Source organism: Hemiscyllium ocellatum, chromosome 39 (assembly GCF_020745735.1).
Source record: "Hemiscyllium ocellatum isolate sHemOce1 chromosome 39, sHemOce1.pat.X.cur, whole genome shotgun sequence".
NCBI lineage: Eukaryota > Metazoa > Chordata > Chondrichthyes > Orectolobiformes > Hemiscylliidae > Hemiscyllium > Hemiscyllium ocellatum.
The window spans coordinates 7,492,552-7,519,189 of record NC_083439.1 but is presented as its reverse complement, the minus strand read 5'-3'; the positions used below and the strand labels follow the sequence as shown (position 1 = coordinate 7,519,189).

General features: G+C 41.4%; 1 protein-coding gene across 6 annotated transcripts in view; it reads right to left on the bottom strand.

Annotated features, from left to right (window-relative positions):
• Positions 1-15,732: 15,732 nt before the first annotated feature.
• Positions 15,733-26,638, bottom strand: part of map2k5 (mitogen-activated protein kinase kinase 5) — a 393,643-nt gene continuing 382,737 nt past the window's right edge. For all 6 annotated transcript variants that reach the window (XM_060852989.1, XM_060852986.1, XM_060852988.1 and 3 more), the window contains one exon: positions 15,733-16,694. In XM_060852989.1, coding sequence (XP_060708972.1) covers positions 16,590-16,694 — 105 coding nt within the window. In that variant the 3' untranslated portion in view covers positions 15,733-16,589. The remainder of the gene's footprint in view (positions 16,695-26,638) is intronic.

Sequence of the window (26,638 nt, the reverse complement as noted above, 5' to 3'; positions counted from 1 at the left end):
GTTTGTGTGACATCATTCTGGAGGGATTCTGATTTGTAGCACTGGTAATGTAAATAACCTGACTTTGTTACAATGGATGGTAGGATTTGGGTTTTGGTTTGCTGGGTAATTCTAGATTTAGAACCAGTGGAGGTAGCACCAGAAACTAGCTGAATGTGCAACACAGATGACAATGTTTGGGAATCTTTTTGTCTTCAGTAGTGAGAGTGGAGGCTTTCAAGACATAGGATGTTAAGATTGGGAGCATGAAGAAATTTGTGCCAAAAATGGAGATGTTGTAGCAGTGAATGGGAGCTTAGATGGTGTTAGTAAGACCTGATGACTTTGTTTTCAGGGATAACTCGAAGAAAACTAGGTCCTGTCAATATCAACAATGGAAAGCATTAAGGTGTGATATCACTGTTGGTGTCCTGTGAACTGGAAATGTTGCTGTGATTGTAGCTTGAAGATGGTCTTTAGTCTGGATTACTCTCCTCAAGGAAGGAAGTTGCCTTAAGTCTTGTAGTTTCGGAGAATGTAGAGTTTAGAGTATGGGAGTCCTTGTATCTGGCACCCATTAGAAGGGCATCTGTCAACTTAAATCTGGTATGTGTGCATGTGTTCATGTGGGAGGACGGATCCCATTATCTAGAAGCACTGAGAGACAGTCCCAGAAAACAAAGGTGGGCAAATCAGTTATTGACTTTTGAGATTGTGGGGAAGTCTGAGAACAAGACCAAACCCATCCCGAAGCCATTCTTGCTCATTATGTACCTGTGGCGCAGGCATTCTAAATGCACTTCAAGCTGCTAATGTTTTTGCTAATTGTATCAACAGAAAGTTGACAAATCCATTATTAAAGCATTGATAGTGCTAAAATCCACTTTTATTTCTAGCAGAATTCTCACCACTCGGACTGTTTACATTTTCAATCAACAAGACATATTAGTGGTTATCTGAGAGTTTTTGAATTCCAACTTACGACCATTTTCTTCTGTAGAGAAGGATAGTTTAATTTAGCACTGTCCCCTTTGTCTCAAGTAGTCAACTGTCCTCTGATAAATTCTGTTCCTAATTAAGGATCAGCAATTGATAAAGTAAGAATTTTCTATTGGCATAGCAAGATATAAAGCACAACCTCATGAGAATGACATCAGGATTATAAGGTTAAATTACTAGGACAGGCAGCATAAACCTAGGCTGTATTTTTGTGTGTTCAGAAGTTTAAGGGCTGATCTAATGGAAGTATTTATTATAATGATGAATACATTAGGGTAGGTTCAGAGAAGCCATTTCCTCTGGTGCAGGAATCCAGAACAAAGGGTGTAAATATCAAAACACTACCCCAATAGTACTTTTATAATGATAAGTTAATCTCTCCAGGTTAAATCAATTATATCCATTTCTGAAAGTCTATATGGACTGTGATATCTGTCCCCTGCCCCATTACTTTTACATCAAGTTATACTTTATTTACTGTGTTTCTCTGCATACATAAAAAGCAGTTTTTCTATATTTGAATTAATAATGCTTGTTTCATTTCAGTTGTGCAGCACTGTGAACGTTTATCTTTCAAATCAATTTTGATAATAAAGGATCGATAAAATTAATAATTAATAGTTTTGGTGTCAATTCACATTTCAAACAACTTTATTAGTTTGACTGCTCTGTCAATGAAGTTTTCTTAGACATGTTGATTTCCAATGTGCCATTGTGGTTTCAAGATGGGGGTGAGTTTATTGTAGCTTTTCATTGCATTTTGGGAGAGAAATCAATAAGCACATCTTCCATTGAAAACTTAGTTAAAATCTGCAAAATACTCATAGAGTGGCCTGCAGAATTATTTCATGCAGATAAACATACAAACAATAATTTAAGATCAATTGAGTTGATTGGCTTATGCAACACTAAATGAAAACTGAGAAAAAAATGCATTTTGTGATAGCACCCATTTTATGCACTCTTTCAAAATTCCTGGTATCCTTTTAATTTTTTTTGCAGGAAAGTATAGAGCATAATTATTATTTTAGGATATCTGTTAACAGGATTCTGACAGCGATGAGAAACTACACTAAAGTCTAAGACACAGATTTGTCAAGTTTAGAGCACATGATAATTCCACGTCAGACGAGATGGACAAGAAACGTGATCAAAAGTCCTGATCTCAACATTGCCCAAGCAGGTGATCCTTCAGAGTCATTTCAGGGAACCAATTCACAATGGGTCAAAGGAAATGATTCAAAGACAATATGCCTGCTCTGCTTAATATCAAAACATAGAAGCAAATGTCTAGTCATAACCAAGATGGCAATTCATTATCAAAATGGTTTCATGACCTTCGAGACCACAAGAGCAGCCGCTGATAAATGGAAGGAGAGAGCTGCTTCTCAAGTCAACAATCCACTACCACTTCAACTGATGTCCTCACTGTGGGGAGCCTGTAAGACTGAGATTAGTCTCATAAGCTATCTGCAAACCCACATCCAACATGTTCGCCCAAATGTCTGTGAAGATGAATCAAACCTTGACACTGGAATTATTAATGCCTAACTGCAATGTTTCTGTTCGCATCCCCTGATGAAATTACTAAATCAGCACAGGTTTATTTTGGAGGAGTTCTGGTTGATATAGTTCAATGTACACTAAGAAATCAAATATTGTTGACTTAATCTCATCATATCACTGACATTTTTCAAAATGCAGGAAACAGCAAGTGGAAAATGCAAGTAAACATTCCTGCTGCAATATACAACCACCATTAGAAAATTAACCAAATCCCAGTCTGGTATGTTTGCTAGGTATGACCAATATATATGTATCTTGCAGTTTATTAGACAACATCCTTAGCAAGTAATACTTCTATACCTCAGTACAAAACATTAAATTAACATGTAATTGAACACAACTGAATTTTAAAAAGCAGAGTACAAGTCAGGATCCTTGTTCCCATGCTTTGAAGAATGTATGCACCATATGCAAAGCTCATCTCCCAAAGGTTATATTTTAAACGTTTTAACTCCTTAAACTTTTTAATTCATTCCAGGTTGGTCAAAAGTGTTCAGGAGAGTTAAGGGACTGCCCCATTGCCACCCTTTTATACCTGATTTCACACTGCAATGGATTTACATTTCACATGCTCTCAGTGAATCGGGATTTGCTTTACAATTGGTGCGAAGCAGAGACTGCATCAAATGTAAATACATTTAATTACAGCTGTAAAGATAGCACGCCCTGCAGCATATTGTAATAAAGGAAACTAGCTGGTAGTCTTCTTCTAAAACTTGTAATATTCTACCTTAAAAGACTTTAGAGCTCTATCTTATTTGTGCACAGACAAGGCAGTGATGCAAATACCATAAGACATAGGAGTGGAAGTAAGGCCATTCGGCCCATTGAGTCCATTTAATCATGGCTGATGGCATTTCAACTCCACTTACCTACATTCTCCCCAAAGCCCTTAATTGCTTGTGACATCAAGAATTTATCAATCTCTGCCTTGAAGACATTTAGCGTCCTGGCCTCCACGTCAATGAATTCCACAGGCCCACCACTCTCTGGCTGAAGGAAAGTCTCCGCATTTCTGTTCTGAATTTACCCCCTCTAATTTTAAGGCTGTGCCCATGGGTCCTAGTTTCCTCACCTAACTGAAACAATTTCCTAGCATCCACCCTTTCCAAGCCATGTATTATCTTGTAAGTTTCTATTAAAACTCCCCTTAATCTTCTAAACTCCAATGAATACAATCCCAGGATCCTCAGCTGTTCCTCGTATGTTAGACCTACCATTCCAGGGATCATCCGTGTGAATCTCCGCTGGACACGCTCCAGTGCCAGTATGTCCTTCCTGAGGCGTGGGGCTCAAAACTGGACACAGTACTCCAGATGGGCCCTAGCCAGAGCTTTATAAAGTCTCAGTAGCACAACAGTGCTTTTATATTCCAACCCTCTTGAGATAAATGTCAACATTGCATTCGCTTTCTTAATCATGGACTCAACCTGCATGTTTACCTTTAGAGAATTCTCGACGAGCACTCCCAGATCCCTTTGTACTCTGGCTTTATGAATTTTCTCACAGTTTAGAAAGTAGTCCATGCTTGTATTGTTTTTTCCAAAGTGCAAGATCTCACATTTGCTCACATTGAATTTCATCAGCCATTTCCTGGACCACTCTCCCAAACTGTTTAGATCCTTCTGCAGCTTCCCCACTTCCTCAGTACTACCTGCCTGTCCACCTATCTTCGTATCATCGGCAAACTTTGCTAGAATGCCCCCAGTCCCTTCATCCAGATCATTAATTTATAACATGAACAGCTGCGGCCCCAACACTGAACCCTGCGGGACCCCGCTTGTCACCGGCTGCCATTCCGATAAAGAACCTCTTATCCCAACTCTCTGCCTTCTGTCAAGACAGCCAATCCTCAATCCATGCCAGTAGCTCACCTCGAACACCATGGGCCCTCACCCTACTCAGCAGCCTCCTGTGTGGCATCTTATCAAAGGCCTTCTGGAAGTCTAGATAGACCACATCCACTGGGTTTCCCTGGTCTAACCTACTTGTCACCTCTTCAAAGAATTCTAACAGGCTTGTCAGGCACGACCTCCCCTTACTAAATCCATGTTGACTTGTTCTAATCCGAGGAGAAAGTGCGGACAGCAGATGCTGGAGATCAGAGTTGAAAATGTGTTGCTGGAAAAGCGCAGCAGGTCAGGCAGCATCCAAGGAACAGGAGAAACGAACGTTTCGGGCATAAGCCCTTCTTCAGGAAACTTCTAATCCGACCCTGCTCTTCCAAGAATTTAGAAACCTCATCCTTAATGATGGATTCTAGAATTTTACCAACAAATGAGATTAGGCTAATTGGCCTATAATTCTCCATCTTTTGTCTTGACCCTTTCTTGAACAATGGGGTTACAACAGCGATCTTCCAATCATCTGGGACTTCCCCTGACTCCAGTGACTTTTGAAAGGTCTCAACCAACGCCTCCGCTATTTCCTCAGCCACCTCCCTCAGAACTCTAGGATGTAGCCCATCGGTGCTAGGAGATTTGTCGATTTTAAGACCTTTTAGCTTTTCTAGCACTTCCTCTTTTGCAATGGCAACTATACTCAACCCAGCCCCCTGACTTCCTTTAATTGTTGGGATATTACTCATGTCTTCCACTGTGAAGACTAATGCAAAGTACTTATTAAGTTCTCCAGCTATTTCCTTATCTCCCATCACTAGCCTTCCAGCATCAGTTTGAAGTGGCCCAATGTCTACTTTTGCCTGTTGTTTGTTTCTTATGTATTGAAAGAAACTTTTACTATCATTTCTAATCTTACTGGCTAGCCTACCTTCATATTAGATCCTCTTCTTCCTTATTTCTCTCTTTGTTATCCTCTGTTTTTGTAGCCTTCCCAATCTTCTGATTTTCCACTGCTCTTGGCCACTTTATAGGATCTCTCTTTCTCTTTGATACATTTCCTGACTTCCTTTGTCAGCCATGGCTGTCTAATCCCTCCCTGGATAATTGTACAGTGTCCTCAATTATACCCACAAACTCCTGCCATTTTTGCTCTACTGTCTTCCCCGCTAGGCTCCGCTTCCAGTCGATTTTCGTCAGTTCCTCTCTCATGCCCTTATAGTTACCTTTGTTTAACTGTAACACCATTACATCCGATTTTGCCTTCTCTCTTTCAAACTGCAGACTGAACTCTACCATATTATGATCACTACTCCCTTAGTGTTCCCTTACTTTAAGATCTTCTAAAAAGTCTAGTTCATTACATAGCACTAGGTCCAGAATAGCCTGTTCCCTTGTGGGCTCCATGATAAGCTGTTCCAATACCAATGAGATGTAGCATCTTGTCTTCACACATCATTGTTATCATGTCACAAAAGTAAATGACTCTTCCCTCAGACCAAAGTAAACTGCTTCTTTTTTTTCAAAGTACTCTTCTAATGATAATTTAAGTTTAGAATTAAGAAGCAGAATTTGCACTGGGATCTGCTTTATATCTTAAAAAAAATTACTGCTAAAGACCTAAGCGGCTGCATTAAACATGAAAGAAACCAAGAGGATAACTCTACAGTGCATGTGTTCATGCAGGTTTTATTAATAACATCAGATTGATCACATTAACAAGTCAGATGAGAAAATCTAAATAAAATCAAAAATAACTGCAAAGCTAGGAATACAGAAGCTGAATTGCGCAGACTTCACCAGAGTTGTCAGAGTACTCTTGGCTGACAATAAAACTGAATGCTAAAATGAAGGAGAACAAGGTATACAAAAGAACCTCTGAACTGAGATTATTTCAAAAAGAGTTTTCTTTTTGTAAATGCCTTGAATTTGGGATTAATCCACTTTCTCCCCACCATCTTTTTTCTTTAAAGAATGAGAAACATTCTCCAATAAACCTACAGATATATTATTTCTACACATTAAGCCAATGCTAGATATATGCATGACCAGATCTAGTTCTTACACAGTTATCATAACTTGAATGTGTAGCTTCAGTCTGCACTGTACTGTCTGACATTGTGAATGAATGTGCATCAGTTGTTGCAGACGTGTGGTTGTTGTCTGGAAGTAACAATATTTTCAGTATCTGATTTGTCATCCTGTGCATTGGGTGATTGATGATGTGCAGTTTGGATATGTCTATTTCTTTGCATGACTTGATTTTTGCTCATTACAACATCGTGTCACCTAGGCTGGACACAATGATGCAGTATCCTACCATGAACCGACATGTTTGTATGACAATCTCAAACTTTTATACCTTTTCCTGGTTAAAGTTGGGATGCTCGTTGATCATGCTCGTGTATCATTTTCTCCCCTTTTTCCAACAATGCATTGTACACATGTGGCTGGTTGGAAACAAATGTGTGAAATGTGGGAAGGAAAAATTGTGCAATTCTGTTTTCTAAACATGAAAGCTGGCTTGAGGGTGAGCCATAGCCTGAGGAGTATGGTAGGTTTATTACAGAGATTCAAACACTTGGCAAGTTGGTTTACACTTGATTATCACGGATTTTATGATATGGACAGTGCATTCTACAGACAATTACACTGACAGCATTGAGGACAGCATGATGGCACAGTGGTTAGCACTGCTGCCTTACAGCACCAGGGACAGGGGCTTGATTCCAGTCTTTGGTGACTGTGTGGAGTTTGCACATTCTCCAGCGTGAGTTTCCTCTGGTTTTCTCCCATGGTCCAAAAATGTACAGGTTAGGTAGAATGAAAATAGTAAATAGAGGGTTACAGGGATAGGGTTGGGGGCTAGGTCTGGGTGAGATGCTGTTCAGAGGGTTGATGTGAACTCAGTGGGCCGAATGGCCTCCTTCCACACTGTAGTGATTCTACGATTCTATGAAGCAGTAGTTTGTCAGGCATACCATTTTCTGAACATGCCTGTGAAGTATGGCTTGGTGTATTATAGACCATTTTTAGACTGCAATGCCATCTGCGATACAGAGATAATTTCACAGATTCTCAATGATACAATCTACATGCTGTTGCAATATATCCTGTCTGATGATAATCTGAGGAAATGGTATCCACTGAAACATGTTCTAAAAGTTGGCAGCTCCTGTGACTCTCGGGAAAGATGTATGGGTCAATACTTTTTGCATCGACCTTAGAAAAATGCTTGACACCTGAGAAGTTTGGGATTAAGCTCTTCCAGGGAACAATAATTTGAAAGCATCTTTTTAGTGAGATGTTTAGTATCCTTGAATTCAAACATGGAAAACAAGTAATGGAGTTGCATCAGTTAATATAGTGCTTGACATTGTGGATAATGTAGCTTTGTACCATGAAATCCCATTCCACTTTAAGATTGTCTTGGATGTGAATTCTGCACTTAAGAACTGGGTTGCTCATCATCTTCCACTGCATCACTTTTAAAGTTGCCAATAACGTTTAACTTGCCCAGGCAAACACTAATCATATCGTCAGCAGTCTCAATGTTGCAGTCCAGAATCTTTGGTGTTACAACTGACAGGTTTGTTAATTCATGGATTGTGATCATCTGTAGATCCATGCATTCCGCTGGACCAGTGAGAGCTGGGGTTTAGATCAGAGTGGTGATGAAAAAGCACAGCAGGTCAGGCAGCATCCGAGGAGCAGGAAAATCTAAACTCTGGTTTCCAGCATCTGCGACCCTCACTTTTGCCCGGTAAGAGCTGAGCCAACTGCTTAAACAGTACATTAGGTTTCATGTTCTTATACAGGTGCAGCTTCAAATATTAATAACACAAAAATAATCTAATTTTCCACCAATTTAAAAAAATCAATTCAAAGTTTAGTGTTCAACTTCCACCTGTTTCTTCCTCATTCCAGGCTGAAATGATCTAATATCATGTGGAACGAAAGACTGCATATTAGTTCCAACGAGAAATTTTAGTTGGTCAATCAAAAAGTTAGGTCTTGCTACTAATCTATGTCAAAGCAGAAAACCCCTGGCCAAAATATGTAAAACTACAACAGAGGAATTGCAGCAGCAGTGGAAGTGGTGACAGCGAGGACCAGGGGGCTGCCGGGGAAGGTAAATTTCCCTCTTTAAAGGACTTAACTCGAGTGTCAGTGGCCTCCATTTGCAGCAGCAGTGGGAGTAGTGAGTGCGAGGAGCTGAGTGAGTGCAGTCAAATTGTGCTCTGGGAAGGTGATTGAACGGATATATTTGGGCAGCAGCTGAACTCAAGACACTACGTGTAGTGTCTCCCTCCCATCCTCCTCCATGAACCCCCAAATAAAACTCTGTGTGTGTTGATAAGGCAAAGTTTCTCAATTTCTTTTTTTATTGTGTGAGTAATAAAACATTTTCTTTCCTTTTTCATTTATCTAAGTTAAGACTAAGTTAAGCTTAAGATTAAAAATGGCAAGAGATCTCAGACCTATGTTATACTCCTCTTGCTCAATATAGGAGTACACGGATGCAGCTGATAACCCTGACTCCTTCACATGCAGGAAGTGTGTCCAGCTGCAACTCTTATTAGACTGCATGGTGGCTCTGGAGCTGCAGATGGACACACTTTAAAGCATCCATGATGCTGAGGAGCTCATGGATTGCACGCTTAGTAATTTGTCACACTGCAGATTAGGATTGCTGAGGGAGAAAGTGAGTGGGTGACCAAAAGGCAGAGAAAGAACAGGAAGGCAGTACAGATGTCCCCTGCAATCATCTCCCTCCAAAACAGGTATACAGTTTTGGATACTGTTGGGGGAGATGGCTCACCAGGGGAAGGCAGCAGTAGCCAGGTTCATGGCATCGTAGCTGGCTCTGTTGTACAGAGGGGTGGGAGAAAGTGTGGAATGGCTATAGTCATAGGGGATTCAGTTGTCAAGGGAGTAGATAGATAGTTCTGTGGTCAAAAACAAGATTCCCGGATGGTACGTTGTCTCCCAGGTGCATGGCTCAGGGATATCTCAGACTGGCGTCAGAATATTCTGAAGGTGGAGGGTGAACAGTCAGTTGTCATGGTGCATTTAGGAAGCAATGATATAGGTTAAAAAATGGGATGAGGTCCTAAAAGCAGAATTTAGGGAATTAGGAGCCAAGTTAAAAGGTAGGACCTCAGAGGTAGCAATCTCAGGATTGACTAGCACGTGGCAGTGGTAGCAGAGTCGAAATGAAAGAATAGGGAAAATGAATGCATTGCGTCATAGATAGTGCAGGAGGGAGGGGTTCAGATTTTTGGGACATTGGGACCGGTTGTGGGGGAGGTGGGTCTATTACAAATTGGATGGTCTACACCTGGGCCGGATTGGAACCAATGTCCTTGGGGGTGCTTTTGCTAATGCTGTTGGGGATGGTTTAAACTAATGTGTCAGGGGAATGGGAACCAAATGAGGAGGTTAGTGGACAGAACTGAGGTAGTAACTAAAGCCTGTAAGAAACTAGATAATGAAGTCAGCATGACTCAGGGTAAGAGTAGACAGGGAGCAGATGATGAGTGCAAAGGGACAGGTGGTCTGAGGTCCATTGTTTTAATGCAACGAGTGTAGTAGGTAAGACAGATGAACTTAGGGCTTGGATCAGTACCTGGGAGTGAAATGTTATTGCTATTACTGAGACTTGGTTGAGGGAAGGGCATGATTGGCAACTAAATATCCCAGAATATCGATGCTTCAGGCAGGATAGAGAGAGGAAAAAAGGGCGGAGGAGTTATGTTTCTGGTCAGAAAGGATATCACAGCTGTGCTGAATGAGGACATTATGCAGGACTCAAGCAGTGAGGCAATATGGGCAGAGCTCAGAAATAGGAAGGGTGTGGGCCTTCCAACAGCGGGCATGAGATAGAGGTACAAATATGTGAACAGATTATGGAAAGTTCTAGGAGCAACAGGGTAGTGGTGATAGGAGATTTTAATTTAAAGTTGGCAGGTCATGTTACAATTGTATAAGAGTTTGATTAGGCCACATTTGGAATACTGCATACAGTTCTGATCGCCACATTATCAAAAGGATGTGGATGCTTTGGAGAGGGTGCAAAGGAGGTTCACCAGGATGTTGCCTGGTATGGAGGACACTAGCTATGAAGAGAGATTGAGAAGATTAGGATTATTTTCATGAGAAAAAGACAGAGGTTGAGGAGCGACCTAATTGAGGTCTACAAAATCATGAGAGGTATAGACAGGGTGGATAGCAAGAAGACCTTTTCCAGTGTAAGGGACTTAATTACTAGGAGTCATGAGTTCAAAGTGAGAGGGAAAAGGTTTAAGAGAGATATACTCTTTAGGCAGAGGGTGGTGTGTGCCAGGAACACATTTCCAGTGGACACCGTAGAGACAAGCACGATAGTGTCATTTAAGATGTGTCTAGACAGGTACATTAATGGACAGGGAGCAAAGGAATACAGACCCTTAGAAAATAGGCAACAGGTTTAGAGAAAGGAGCTGGATTGGCATAGGCTTGGAAGGACGAAGGGCCCATTCCTGTGCTGTAATTTTCTTTGTTCTTTGCTCAATAATTCTTATTTGGGAAATTATACTGTTGCTTACAATCACACTAATATGAAATGCTTTTGCTGATTATTTCGCAGAGCTTTAAAGATAGGTTTCAACTTTGACAAATTGTACCTGTGCTGAAATCAGGCAGATGAGCAAATAAGTGTGTTAAGGTAGGAGCCTCTGAATTGCAAACCTGTGGCCCAGGTAAATTTGACCTCTAAGGTCCAAGAAACTCAGACTTTTCTATCATATTTTATTGTCTGGTCATTCTATTCAAATGTTGAGGCCTGAATGTTTCAGAAGTTCTGAATGCCTCATTTGTAGATAGAACCTAATCACGGCAATAGAATCTACTTAACATGCATTGAAGTACACCAATAAATGGAATTAAAAGTATTATACACAGTTCTCACTTCCATGGTAAACATTTTGGAAGCCACAGAAGACAAAAAAATTGGACGAATTTCATTGATGTCTTCTGCCACTAATGTCATATTAAATGACTACACTTCCACAACATTTTAGTGAAAATGAAAACAAAATTGTATTATAAAATCTGATGTAAAGACACATGTGTATCCATGCTTCTATTCTATCAGAATAAATGCTGCATGAACACTTCATTGATAATGGCTGCCATAAAGAATTTAAATAGTTATTTGCCAGATTTCACTAGAATCTCAACATAAGAAAATGAGCACAAATGCAACTGCCTTGGTGACTAAGGGAATTAGGTAAACAAGAGCATCATAAAATTCATGTTGAGTGGCAATATGGGAAAGATGTAGGTTTGATTTTCATCATATTTTAGTTCCTGGTCTTGAGCTATGCTGAGCAGATGCTCCAGTTGGAGTGCTTTCTAAAGGATTAAGGGAAAAACGAAGGATTGTGTTGGGGAACTTATGTGGTTAAAATTTGGAAGCAGGTCAATTACCGATTTTTCAATCAAAGGGATACAGTAGCTTGGCAAGAATGCTTGCTTTTCACTTGAAGGAAAACAGAAGGTTTTGGGTTCAAGTCCCAGTCCAGGAATTCAGTCTAAACTGATACGTTCATGCTGTGATGAAGCAGAACTGCATTATTGGTGATGTTACCTTTTGAATAAAGCATCAAGCAGATACTCTGGCTGCCTGTTCAGATGGTCAAAAAGGTCCAATGGCACTAATTGAAGAAGAGGAACATTAGAGCCCGTATTCACCCTTCATGTAACTCTGTCAAAGCAGATCAATTGAGAATTTTGTTGTTGTTGAATGGTGTGATGCACAAATTTGCTGTCACATTGTTTTATAAAACAAAAATATGTTTGTCTTCTTTTGATGGTTTTCTGTTCACGAGGATGGAATGATTATCTTGCAGACATCTTCACAGATCTTGCCATTTCACAGTGAACTCAGCATGAGGCAGGCTTCAGTGATATAGGGTTATACTGGACAATAAAGTGCTCAGTGTTGGCTAGGAGACACGCAAGGATAATAGAGAGGGAAAAAAAGAAATCAAGTAAACCGCAAGCCACTGGTTAACAAAATAAAATCATAAAAAAAGTAAACAAAGTTTGGGGTTCATTTCCAAAGAGGTAGAATTTAAAAGTAGTGAATTTATGTTAAATCTATATTGGAATACTGGTTAGACTGCACTTAATGTACTGTGAACAGTTGAGATCAAACAAGGCTGTGTCATTGCATCAACTTTATTTTCTTCACTGCAATAATTCCAGCAAATTCCAGAGGTGAGGTGAGAGTGACAGTCCTTGACATCAATGTCACATTTGACCAAGTGTAGCATCAAGAAGCTCTAGCAAATCTAGAATCACAGGGAATTGGGGGGAAAACTCTCTGATGGTTTGAGTCATACCTGGCACTTGGAAGATGGTTGTGGCTTTTGAAGGTCTGTCACCTCCACGGTATCTTAATGAGAATTTCACAGCGCACTATCCTAGGCCATACCATTTTCAGCTGTTTTATCTGTGACATTCATTTCATCATCAGGTCAGATTTGAGGATGTTTGCTGATGATTGCACAATGTTCAGCACTATTCGTGACTCCACAGACATTTAAGCAGTCAATGTCCAAATACAACAAGACTTAGACAATATAAATGCTTGAGCTGAAAAGAGGCAAGTAACATTGGTTCCACAAAAATGTCAGGCAAAGACCATCTCAAATAAGTGACAACCTAGCCATCACCCTTGGCATTCAATAATGTTACCATCAATTAATCCCCTACTATCAGCATCCTAGGCTTCCATTGACCAGAAACTCAAAAGAACCCAGTGCATAAATAAAGTAGCTATTTAGAGGCTGGGAATACTGGAATGAGTAACTTACTCTCTGACTCTTCAAAGTCTGTCCATCATTTACAAGGATCAAGTCAGGAATGTGATGGAATACTCCCCATCTACCTGGATGGATTCAGCTCCAACAACACTCAAGAAGCTTGACACCATCTGGGGTAAAACAATTTGCTTGACTGGTACCATGCCTACTCCTCTACCACCAATACTCAGCAGCAGAAATTAACCAAAGATCCTTAGATAGAACCTTCCAAACCCATGACCCATTTAGAAGGACATGGGAACACCATTACCTGAAAGTTCAAGGCATCATCATTCTGACTTGGAAATACATTGCTGTTCCTTCAGTGTCATTAGGTCAAAATCCTGGAATTCCTCCCGAGAGGCATTGTGGGTCTATCCACAGCACATGGACTATGATGACTAAGGAAGGCAACTACCTTCTCTAGGACACCAGGAATGTTTATACTCCATGCGTAAATAAAAAAAAAGCAATAGGCATGGAAATAATCTACAGAGCAGGTAGGAAACTGTTCCACCAACTCCACCTCAATCCAAAACTGAAATCATTCCAACCTGAGTCATTGAGCTTCAAAATGCAGATTAGCTTTCATTATACACCCTGAAAACTCAGGTCCTCATCCAACCAACCCACAGCATAACACCATTATCAATAGAGTTGATTAAGATCAACAGTGACATCCTGGAAAATGGGGCAAATCTCTCAATGAAGATAGACATGGACAGTAAAATTTGTCAGTGCTCCGATGTGGCACCTTATCCTACAATCAATTGAGAAAAAAGTATTTGAAGACAAGATCTTAAACCTAAGACTAAGGCCATGGTTCCCCAGGTTGTAGTATTCTCCGCACTCCTGTATGCTTCAGTGACTTGGACACACAATGGCAGGCACCTCCAATAACCTGAGAAGCACCACCAACGCTGCCTTTGCAAAATAGCAATCCAATTACAGTATCCTCTCCCAAGCCCATTTGTGCAGCATTGAAGTGTTAACCACTCAAAACTAGTTCTGTCAGTTTGTAAGCCTGACACCAGACTCCTGAAACAACTATCTTACTTGGAACTTGGTCTTGGCAAGAGTCAGTGAAAAAACTTTAGTGATGTCCTCAGAGCATTCTTGAAGAAGTTGACCAAAGCTGCTGACTCAGGGGAGTTCCTGGGTTGTGGGTGACCCAGGATAGAGCAGTAAGGTCCCAGGGGACTTCAAGAACCTTTGTCAGGAATGCAGAGGTGAAGTTGAGGTGTCAGAGACAAATCTGCACAGAATCTATCCAACCTGCTCCAAAAACATGTGGCCGTTTTTAGATTTCACAATGGACTTATCAGCCATCTTAGAACCCATGCAACCTGAGTGGAAGCAAGTAATTGTCACTCTCTAAAATGAATCAAAGGACTGTGGATGCTGGAAATTTGAAACAAAAATAAAAATTGCTGGAGAAACCCAATGGATCCAGCAGTGTCTGTACAGAGAAAGCAGAGCTAATATTTTGAACCCAGTGAACTCAGTTCTGAAGAAGGATGACTGGACTTGAAATGTTAACTGTTTTCTCTCCACAGATGCTGCTTAGTTTCTCCAACAATTTCTGTGTTTGTTTCATCCTCAACCTAATGGGCTGCTTGAGGAAAAGGATTCTGAACAGTTCAAGTCTCCATATAATAAACAAACGGCACTGTAGGAAGTCAAATAAAAGATTTGCTAGGTTGATACTTGAATTGAGAAGCTAGACTAAGAAAACTGAATGAGCTGTGCTTTTTTTTCTAGGGAAGAGACGACTGAGGTGTGACATGAATGAGGTCCTCAAGATTATGAAACTATTTGATAGGGTTGACTTAAAACAGGAGTTCCACTTGTGGAAGAAACCAGAACTAAATGCCACAAACCTATGATAGGCATAATAAATTCAACAGGAAATTCAGGCAAAATATTTTTATCCAGAGAATAGTCAGAAATGTGGTACCTGCTACCACAGTGGATTGGTGAAACAATGAGCACAGATACATGTAATGGGGAAAACTAGATGAATATATGAGGGAGAAAAGAAGAACATGCCAACAGAAATGCACGGAGAATGATAAGAGGCTCACATAATACTGCCATGGACTTGTTGGTCTGAATGACTTGTTTTTGTTTTGTAAATATTATTCTTCTATCCTGCAATTCTATTTCATTGGCTTTTATATTTGAAGACCATCAAAAGCACTGCATAAATGCAAGTTAATTCTTAGCATGATCCACACAGAGAGTGTTGATGTTTAAATGTATTTTTTTGTGCAATATTCCCCTACTTTGCTGCTACAAAATCAGTGCATGTTAAGTAAACAGGGACATTAAGGTGAACACCTGCATAAGTAAATATACAGAATACCTTTCTTGTTTTTTGACATGCATCCGGATGAAACATCATTGCTGGATGATATAACAGTTTTATAGATAGCTATGTTTTGTAGCCACTTTGGGGAATTAGTAAGTTATTGTTGTGAATTCCACTTTTGAAACCAATATTAGGCATTTGGTAACTTCTTTATTTAATGAAAGTTTTAGAAAATCAGCAGAAACTGCACATTACTGAACAAAGGAACATGATAAAGGTACATTATTATGACGTAAGGCATTTGTGTGCCTACACAGATTACCACAGCGATCAGTGCAATGCACAATAGAAGATGGAAATATTCTAACTGAATTTATCAACAAAAAGACTGTACATAATGTGAGTATCTTATCCAAAACCGCAATCAAATATTAAAAACCATAATTGCAGATCAAAGGTTTGTAATTTTGATACAAACCTGACCAAAGAATATAATAAACTTAAGGCCTTATATTTACTTGCATTCCAAAATGCTGTAATGTATTTTCAGAAAAATAAGTACACATCCAAAATATTAATTGTTCAATTGGTGGAGAATGGCAGATCCTTGTCTTGCTTGCCAAGTTTATCATTCCTTCTAGTCCAATGACAAGATCAGTCTCTCTGGTAACAATGCTACCAGTTTACAGATACAGGGCAGATTATGTCAGAATTCACACAGGACAAACAGGCATACATAAACTGTGCAGTGAATTAGATGTGAAAACCTGGACGCTGCTGCTTGTAATGTGTTGCCCCCCCTGTGATACAACCTTTTTTGTAGATAGTCTATAGATCATACCATGATGGCTGTAATTGAGACCACCTGCCAAGTCAGAGGACAGTTACAGATGTCTGCTCAGATGAGATAATATAAGACGTGCTGTGGTCACGGAACACTCAGCTACATTGATCTGGCAACACTGGAGGGGAAAAAAAAATTGCTTTTGCTGTTGAGATTTTATTATCTTCATAACATCCTTTGTCTGTAGAGACTGGTGAGGTTGGTCACTGGATACCCTGTTGAGAGCGCCTCTCTTCAAGCATTCTGCAAACCCACATGGAAACCACCTCTGCGTTCTTGTCATTGTACTGCACCACAAATGGGTGAACCTGCAAAGCAAGGTTTAAAAAAAAGTGAAGCAAATAAAAGGTAGGAATCCTTTGTAGACTAAGCTAATAACTGTTAAGGTCAGGTCATTAGTGCCTTCAACTCAGATCTTTCCACATTGAAATTCCTCACCAAAACTGACCATGAAAAGAAAGACATGAACATACATTCCTTGTAAATTAATGCTCTAACGCAGTGATGCTGCACTCTAAGCAAGATGCCTTGCTTGATATAATTGAGAGTTCCAGAACAGCTCTATATTATTCAGGGACATAATAGAGATCTAGCTCCTATTAAGTTAGAAATGTAGAATCACGAGATCTACAGTACATTAGCAAGGATAGAAAAGTTTATTTATATCTCCCAGTGCAAAGAATTTGAACTTTTGCACTTTGTTCTGTTGAATGGTTATGTAATGAAAAGAAAACGCTTATGCATGTCTTACAACATACAATAACCTGTAAATAAAAAAAAACAACTGGGGATGCCGGAGTTCAGAAACAAAAACAGAAACTGCTGGAAAACCTCAGAATTCTGAGGAAGGGTCACTAGATCCAAAATGTTAATTTTGCTTTCTCTGCACATATGCTGCCAGACCTGCTAACTTTTTTCTCACAATTTCTGTTTTTGTATACAATAACCCCTTTTCATATACTAAGATTAACGAAAAGTAGCCACCTGCAAATGAGGTATGTGTGCGTTTTTGTGTATGTTAGTGAGACAGAGATTACAAGACTAAAGAGATTTTTAAAAATAGACAGGTGATCGGAGTGGAAACGTGGAGATGCTTGAGGTGAAGGGAAACAGTTTTGATAATGATTCAGATGTGAGGGTGGTAGGAGGAAACTGAAGTTGATTGAGAAGAACACCAAGCTTCTGTAATACTGCCCAAAATCTCAGATATTCAGAGAGGTTGAATGGAGTTGAAGCCAATTATACATAGAAATATGCTAGAGAAGAGGACGACTATGATTCCTTGGACATTTAGCAAGGGGAAGTTGAATCACAGAATGGCAGGCCATGTTGACAAAGTGATTAATGAGGCAAATGAATTCAGTGCTTTGATTACAAAAGTAAGCAAGTTGTATGAACTTTGAGACAACATTGGTTCAGGTTCAATGGGAGGACAATTTCTTGTTCTTTAGTGCACAGCACAGTTAGAAGATTGTGAAGGTATTCAAGAGGGTGCATAAAAGATTTGTGAAAATAGTTTCTGGTACGAGGGCCTCAGCTGTGTGGATAGACTGGAGGAGCTGGGTTGTTCACCTTAGAGAAGAGGAGGTTGCGAAGAACATAGTTAGAAGTGTTCAAATTCATGGAGGTCTAGACACAGCAGACAAAGATAGACTATTTCTGTTAGTGGTAGGGCTGGGAACCAAAGAATATTGACACAAGATAATCAGCAAAAAAAAATTAAACCAAAGTGAAATGAGGAAAACTCTTTTGACTCAGCAAATGGTTAGGATCTACTGAGTGCATGGTGGAGGCAACATTAAGGCTTTGCAAAGGAATTTGCTAAGAACCCAAAGATAAAAACAGAGCAAGGTTATAGGAAAAGTGAACAAAAAACTGAGTTGCTCTTGCAGAGAACTGGCAACAACACACGTTTCCTAAACTTTAAATGCTCTAGTTTTAAGAATGTTGGCACTGCTCAGCAAGAGGAAACAAGTTCATATGAATAATATTTGCTCGGGATTAAACATGGATAAGAGTTGTAGTTTATATTGAAAGTTGCTGTCTAATCTGGATTCAAAGCTTCCATTGTACCAGGCTTTCTATTCTATCGAGAAAGTCTGAGTGGAGGAAGATGTCTGGGCAAAAGCACATAAATCATGCCAAATATAAGCTGACATTCTGAAGTTCTTATTGACTAAATTTCTGGGAGCAGAAGAACAAAGAACAGAATCTTAGTTCACAAATTGAAATGGTTGGGCAGAATCTCTGACAACTGAATTGCACATGGCATGTAGAAAGAGTAAGTTTGTGAACATTGTACAAAAAGCCATTTGGTCCACGGACTACAATTCTGAATGCTTTGTCTTTTGATTTACTCTCCAAAATTAGCTTTCAAATAAAGTAAAGCAAGCTTGCATCCATACTGCGATTAGCCAGCTCAGCATCTGCAAACCCTAACAACATGCATTCATAGTTATACATGACCCTGGCAATGAATTCAAAATGTTTCATACAAAGCAATGTACACCAGGTGTTGGCATATGTTAGTTTACATTAAACTACTGTGACATAATGTGCCAGAAATACTGAAGGATTTGGTAAAATGTGTAGAAACATATTTTGCCAGATGACCAGTCCATGCTTTCATATAATGCTGGTGCTTGTTCTGGAATCAGGAAGTATCCCACTATCTAGTAGCTTCATTACCAAACAAGGTGACATTACAGTTAGGATGATAACAGAAAATGCTGGTAAGACTTTAGACTTGAGAGGAAGTGGTGAGGTGAGGACCTGCACAGAGTAATAGAAAGACTGGCAACTGACTTGAGTGGGACTTGTTTCATAATGATGACCACAAAACCATTGCTGATTGTGGAAAAAATCCATCTAGTTCACTAAAGTTCTTTAGGGAAGGAAACTGCTGCCTTACCTGGTTTGGCCTACACATGACCCCAGACTCACAGCAATGAGATAGACTCTTAACAGCCTGCTGGGCAATTAGGGACGGGCAGTAAATATTGGCTTAGCCAGCAATGTCTACATCCGTGAAATAAAATTATACAAAACAAGTTTTTATAGTCTATATTTATGTAGGACTGAGGGTAAAACAAAAGCAAAGGGTCTATATTCTGTTTTGTTGAGGTAAATCTGGAGATTTCAAGCCTGACACAGAGTCATACAGCATGGAAACAGACCCTTCGGTCCAACCAGTCCATGCTAAACATAATCCCAAACTAAATGAGTCCCACCCGCCTGCTCCTGGTTATGCTCCAGGCAGTTTGGAACACTAAGTGTGCAGGAGATGCCTCTGGTTGGTGCAAACCAAGCTTCAGGTTCAAGGTTCTGAGCACCATAATACATTGGTGCGGCAGAGAGGTTGGTGGATAATATGTTGCAGGCTGTAGTCACCCTGTAACTTAAGGAACTAACATTCTGAGAAGGAATGGATAACTGCCAGAAGAAAAAAAGGTGGGGCACCAGACAGGTAATGAGGAACTCTCACCAAGTGCATCTTGCTTGCAAACAGTTTTTCAACCTTGGAAAATGGTAAGAACAATGATTCCTCTCTGAAGGCCAGCCATAGCCTTCACACGACGGATGGTCCAGCTGCATAGGGAACGAGGAAGTCTGGTGATGATTCATTAGTGAGAACAGACAGGTGATGTGGCTGTAAATCTGATAATAAGATACCTTCTGGTTGTGAGGGTCAAGGATGTTATGGAATGACTGGAGGGCATTCTGAAAGGGGAGGATGAACAGCCAGAGCTAGTGGTCCACATTGGAATCAATGACATAGGAAGGAAGAGAAGTGAAGTCCTATAAGCAGGGTGTTTGGTAGGAAATTGAAAAGTGGAACTTCAAAGATGTCATATCTATAAATGACTCCTGAGGCTGCTCAGCAGAGAGTCTATGGATAGGGAATAGAGCAGATGAATGTGTGAGACATGATGCAAGGGAAAAGGCTTTAGATGCCTGAGACAATGGGATTGTTTCTAGGTGAGATGGTAATTCCACAAGTTTGATGGATTACAGGAACTGAACCAAAATCCACATTGGGAGAACTGCTAAGACTATTGAGGCAGATTTAAATCATATTGGCAGGGGGATGGTAGTTCAGGACAGAGATACTGAAATGGAATTAGGAGTTAAAACTCAATGAGTCTAGAAGGCAGAGGAGATCTAGACTAGAGAAGAAAAAAGCTGATTTAGCAAGTCTGCATGGAACAAAGTTTAATGCAAGGAGCCTCAGGAAATTGACAGATGGACCAGATGGACTACACCAGAGTTCTAAGGAAGATAGCTGCAAGATAGCGGAGGCATTAGTGGTGATCTTTCAGGAATCGTTAGAATCAGGAAGGGTCCCAGAGGACTGGAAAATTGCTAACATGACAACCCTGTTTAAAAAGGAAGTAAGGCAAAAGACAGAAAATTACATACTGATTAACCTAACCTCAATGGTGTGCAAGATCCTGGAATCCATTGTGAAGGATGAGATTTCTGAATACTTGAAAGTGTATGGTAAACTAGGGCAAAGTCAGTACGGTTTCATCAAGGGGAGGTCATGCCTGACAAATCTGCTAGAATTCTTTGAGGAAGTAATAAGCAGGTTAGACCAAGGAGAGCCAATGGATGTTATCTATCTGGACTTCAAGAAGGCTTTTGACAAGGTGCCACATGGGAGGCTAATGAGTAAGATAAGGGCCCATGGTGTCAGGGGCAAGGTGTGAGCATGGATAGAAGCTTGGCTGTCTGGCAGAAAGAGTGAGGATAAAAGGGTCCTTCTCAGTATGGCAATCAGTGACAAGTGGTGTTCCACAAAGCTCAGTGTGGGGACAACCTTTCACTTTTTACATTAATGATCTAGATGAAGGATTTGAGGGTATTCTGGCTAGGTTTGCAGACAATACAAAGGTAGGTAGAGGGACAGGTAGCATTGAGGAGGCGGGGAGACTGGAGAAGGACAAACAAGTGGCAGATGGAGTACAACATGGGAAAGTGTCAGGTCATGTACTTTGGTAGGAAGAATAGAGCTGCAAATGTGTTGCTGGTCAAAGCACAGCAGGTTAGGCAGCATCTCAGGAATATTCCTGAGATGCTGCCTAACCTGCTGTGCTTTGACCAGCAACACATTTGCAGCTGTGATCTCCAGCATCTGCAGACCTCATTTTTTACTATAGGAAGAATAGAGGCATGGACTACTTTTTAAATGGGGAGAAAATTCAGAAATCTGAAGTGGAAAAAAACTTGGGAGTTCTAGCCCAGAATTCCCTCAAGGTAAACTTTCAGGTTGAGTCAGTAGTTAGGAAGGCGAATGCAATGATGGCATTTATTTTGAGAGAACATGAAGGGACGTTCTGCTGAGGCTCTATCAGGCTCGGGTCAGGCCACATTTGGAGTATTGTGCACACTTTCAGGCCCTGTATCACAGGAGGATGTACTGGCCCTGGAGCGTGTTCAAAGGAGGTTCATGAGAATGGCCCCAGGAATGAAAAGCTTAACATACAAGGAATGTTTGAGAATTCTGGGTTTATACTCGATGGAGTTTAGAAGGATGACAGGATGAGTGGGGAACTAATTGAAACATACAGAATACTGAATGGCCTGGGCAGAGTGGATGTTGGGAAGATATTTCCACTGGTAGGAGTGACTAAGACCCGAGGGCATAGCCTTAGAGTAAAGGGAAGAACTTTGAGAACGAAGATAAGTTGAAACTTCTTCAGCCAGAGAGTGGTGAATCTATGGAACTCATTGCCACAGAAGGCTGTGGGGGCCAGGTCATTAAGTATATTTAAGACTGGGATAGATAGGTTCTTGAGTATCAAGGATTACGGGGGGAAAGCAGGATAATGGAGTTGAGAAACTTATCAGCCATGAGTGAATGGTGGAGCAGACTTGATGGATTGAATGGCCTAATTTCTGCTCCTATGTCCTATGTTCTAGATGAGCTGATAGCACAGATAGACCTGTGGGAGTATTATATCACAGTGATAACTGAGACTTGGCTAAAACATGGGCATGATTGGCAGCTGACATGGCTGGAGATAGTGTATTTAGTTGAGATAGAAGAGGGGATGGAAGACGAAAGGGTTATAGAATTGACCAAGAAATCAACTGTAGAAGTGTGGAGGGATGATATCTTAGACGGACTGTCAAATGAGACCACATAGATAGAAGTCAAAATCACCAAAGGACAAACATGCAGTTGGGTGTATGTTCTATAAGCCCCCAAACAGTTAGGGAAAGATAGAGAATAAAATATGTAATCAAGTTTCAGAGAACTGTAAGAATAAGGCAGAAACAGAATGCAATTTCAGCTACCTAAATATTAACGGGCATAATTTTAATGCAAGGTAGAAAATTCTTAAATTGCATCCAGGAAAATATTTTTAGTCAGTATATAGAAAACCCAACAAGGGAGGGGGTAATTCTCAACGTAATATTTGGAAATAAGCCCGGTAGGTGAAAGGTGTATCAGTACTTCCTTAGATAGCATCTTCGAAACCCACGACCAGCAGCATCTATTGAGAAGGACAAAGGCTGCAGACACATGGAAACACCACAACTTGCAAGTTCCCTTCCAATCCACTCACCGTACTGCTGTTGCCTCAGTGTGCAAAAGTGAGGACTGCAGATGTTGGAAACCAGAGTTTAGATCAGAGCGGTACTGGAAAAGCACAGCAGGTCAGGCAACATTCAAGAAGTAGGAAAATCGATGTTTCGGGCAAAAGCCCTTCATCAGGAATAGCAATGCATGTTGTGGATGTTGTGCCTGGCCTAAGATGTACTAAAATATAATGTTGTTATCTTTATATATTTGATAAGGAAAGTAATTCATGGGCAACATGTCCACTAAGATATTCCAATAAATAAGATTGCACAAGATAAGCTCGCAATGCTGATTCAGGACTGCAAATTGTTAATCTGTTTTCTTCCCTTAAAAGCATAGGGTTAGAGCAATTAAAATAATTTGCTATATCTCTTAAATTAAAAGTAGTGAACAAACAATACTGATTTCACATGAAAGGGGAAATGATCATCATTGAGGAGAAAGTGAGATCTGCAGATGCTGGAGTATCAGAGCTGAAAATGTGTTGCTGGAAAAGCGCAGCAGGTCAGGCAGCATCCAAGGAACAGGAAATTCGACGTTTCGGGAATTCCTGATGAAGGGCTTATGCCCGAAACGTCGAATTTCCTGTTCCTTGGATGCTGCCTGACCTGCTGCGCTTTTCCAGCAACACATTTTCAGCAAATGATCATCATTGTATACCTTTGTGGAAAATGTCAACACTTGAAGCACTAGGGGAGGTGCTAGTTCATTAATCCACCACATGGACAACCTCTGACCAACTTAGTATCAACTACAGACCTGAGATTGAGCCATCTCAACTATCAAACCAGTAATCATCAGGAATGGAGGCAGGGAGCCTCCAGGATGGAGAGATAAATGGGTGGTGGGGGGCAGTAGCAAAGAGTACAAAAGGTGAATGGGGGTGAGGATAGAGGTGATAGGTCAGAGAGGAGGGTAGGGAAAGGTAGCAAAAGTACAATAAGTGAATGGGGGTGGGGATGGAGGTGATAGATCAGACAGGAGGGTGGGGGAAGGTAGCAAAGAGTACAATAAGTGAATGGGAGTGGGCATGGAGGTGATAGGTCAGAGAGGAGGGTGGAGCGGATAGGTGGGAAGGGAGATTGGCAGGTAGGACAGGTCATGACGACAGTGCTGAGCTGGAAGGTTGGAACTAGGGTAAGGCGGGGGAAGGGAAATGAGGATACTGGTGAAGTCCACATAGATGCCCTGGGGTTGAAGTGTTCCGAGGCGGAAGATGAGGCGTTCTTCTTCCAGGCGTCGGGTGGTGAGGGAGCGGCGGTGGAGGAGGCCCAGGACCTGTGTGTCCTTAGCAGAGTGGGAGGGGGAGTTGAAATGTTGGGCACGGGGCGGTGGGGTTGATAGGTGCGGGTGTCTCGGAGATGTTCCCTGAAGCGCTCTGCGAGAAGGCATCCAGTCTCCCCAATGTAGAGGAGACCGCATTGGGAGCAACGAATACAATAAATGACATTGGTGGATGTGCAGGTGAAACTTTGAATGTGGAAGGCTCCTTTGGGGCCTTGGATAGAGGTGAGGGAGGAGGGGTGGGTGCAGGTTTTACAGTTCCTGCAGTGGCAGGGGAAGGTGCCAGGATGTGAGGATGGGTTGTTGGGGGATGTGGACCTGACCAGGTAGTCACAGAAGGAACGCTCTTTGTGGAAAGCAGAAAGGTGTGGGGAGGGATATATATCCCTGATGGTGGGGTCTGTTTGGAGATGGCAGAAATGTCGGCGGATGATGTGGTTAATGCGAAGGTGGAAAGTGGAGACCGGGAGGTTCTTTCCTTGTTAAGGGTGGAGGGGTGGGATTTGAGGGCAGAGGTGTGGGATGTGGATGAGATACTTTGGAGGGCATCTTCAACTACGTGGGAAGAGAAATTGCAATCTCTAAAGAAGGAGGCCATCTGGTGTGTTCTGTGGTGGAACTGGTCCTCCTGGGAGCAGATACGGAGGAGGCGGTGGAATTGAAAATACAGGATGGCATTTTTGCAGGAGGTAGGGTGGGATGAGATGTAATGCAGGTAGCTGTGTGAGTCGGTGGGTTTGTAAAAAATGTCAGTGTCAAGTCGATCGTCATTAATAGAGATGGAGAGGTTCAGGAAAGGAAGGGAGGTATCAGAGATGGGCCAGATGAATTTAAGGTTGGGATGGAATGTGTTGGTGAAGTTGATGAACTGCTCAACCTCCTTGCGGGAGTATGAGGTGGTGCCAATGCAGTCATCAATGTAGCGGAGGAAGATGTGGGGAGTGGTGCCGATGTAACTACGGAAGATGGACTGTTCTACGTAGCTGACAAAGAGACAGGCATAGCTGGGGCCCATACGGGTGCCCACGGCTACCCCTTTGGTCTGGAGGAATTGGGAGGATTCGAAGGAGAAATTGTTAAGGGTGAGGACCAGTTTAGCCAAACGAATGAGATTGTCAGTGGAAGGGTACTGTTGTGGACGTCGGGAGAGGAAGAAATAGAGGGCTTGGAGGCCCTGGTCATAGTGCGTGGAGGTGTAGAGGGACTGGATGTCCATGGTGAAGCTGAGGCATTGGGGGCTGGGGATGCGGAAGTCTTGGAGGAGATGGAGGGCATGGGTGGTGTCTTGAACATATGTGGGGAGCTCCTGGACTAGGGGGCATAGAACAGTATCGAGGTAGGTGGAGATGAGTTCGGTGGGGCAGGAACAGGCTGAGACAATGGGTTGGCCGTGGTGGTCAGGCTTGTGGATAGTGGGAAGGAAGTAGAATCGGACGGTGTCGGGTTCCCGGACTATGAGGTTGGAAGCTATGGGAGGGAGATCTCCTGAGGTGATGAGGTTCTGTATGGTCTGGGAGATGATGGTTTGGTGATGGGGGGTTGGGTCATGGTCGAGGGGGTGGTAGGAGGAGGTGTCTTCGAGTTGGCGTCTGGTTTCAGTGGTGTAAAGGTCAGAGCGCCAAACTACCACTGCACCCCCTTTATCTGCTGGTTTGATGGTGTTCCCTCAGTGGCACTGGGTCAAAATCCTGGAACACTCTCCCTAATTATGTATCCACCTACAGCAAATGGACGGCAGCAGTTCACCATCACCTTCTCAAGGGCAACTAGAGAGGAGTAATAAAATACTTTTCTCGTCAGTGAAGCCCACATTGCAGGAATTAATGGAAAAGGAAGGGAGCATTTTGCATTGTGGCCAGAGAGCAGTTAGATTTAGGATAGTTATGGAAATGGATAAGGAATAAAAATTCTCAGAAGGGGCAAATCTAACTTTACTAAGTTAAGATATCTTCACTAAGTTAAGCTATAAATTGGCCCAAGTGGATTCTGGGTAACAACTCACAGATAACATTTGTCAGAGTGACAGTATGGAGCAAGTATGATCCCTTGAAGAGTGCAGAACCTTGGGTGTCAAGGGATACAATGGTTAAGATTCAGAAAATAAGAAAAGCTTTTGACAGATACCAATGGCTCAAGGTGGCAGAGTTCCTACAGGAATGCAAGCTATATAATGGGGAACTAAATGGAAATGATAAAGCCAACAGAGTGCATGAGAACGCAATGGCGAGTAGAATAAAAGGAAATGTGTATGTCAACCTGGAAGATATAGGTACAATCCTCAATGAATGTGTCAATTTTCGTAATGGAAAATATCAAGCAAGTGTAAACAACAAAGTGGAAGACAATGAAACATTAGAAGAAATTAATGGGGGTGGAGTG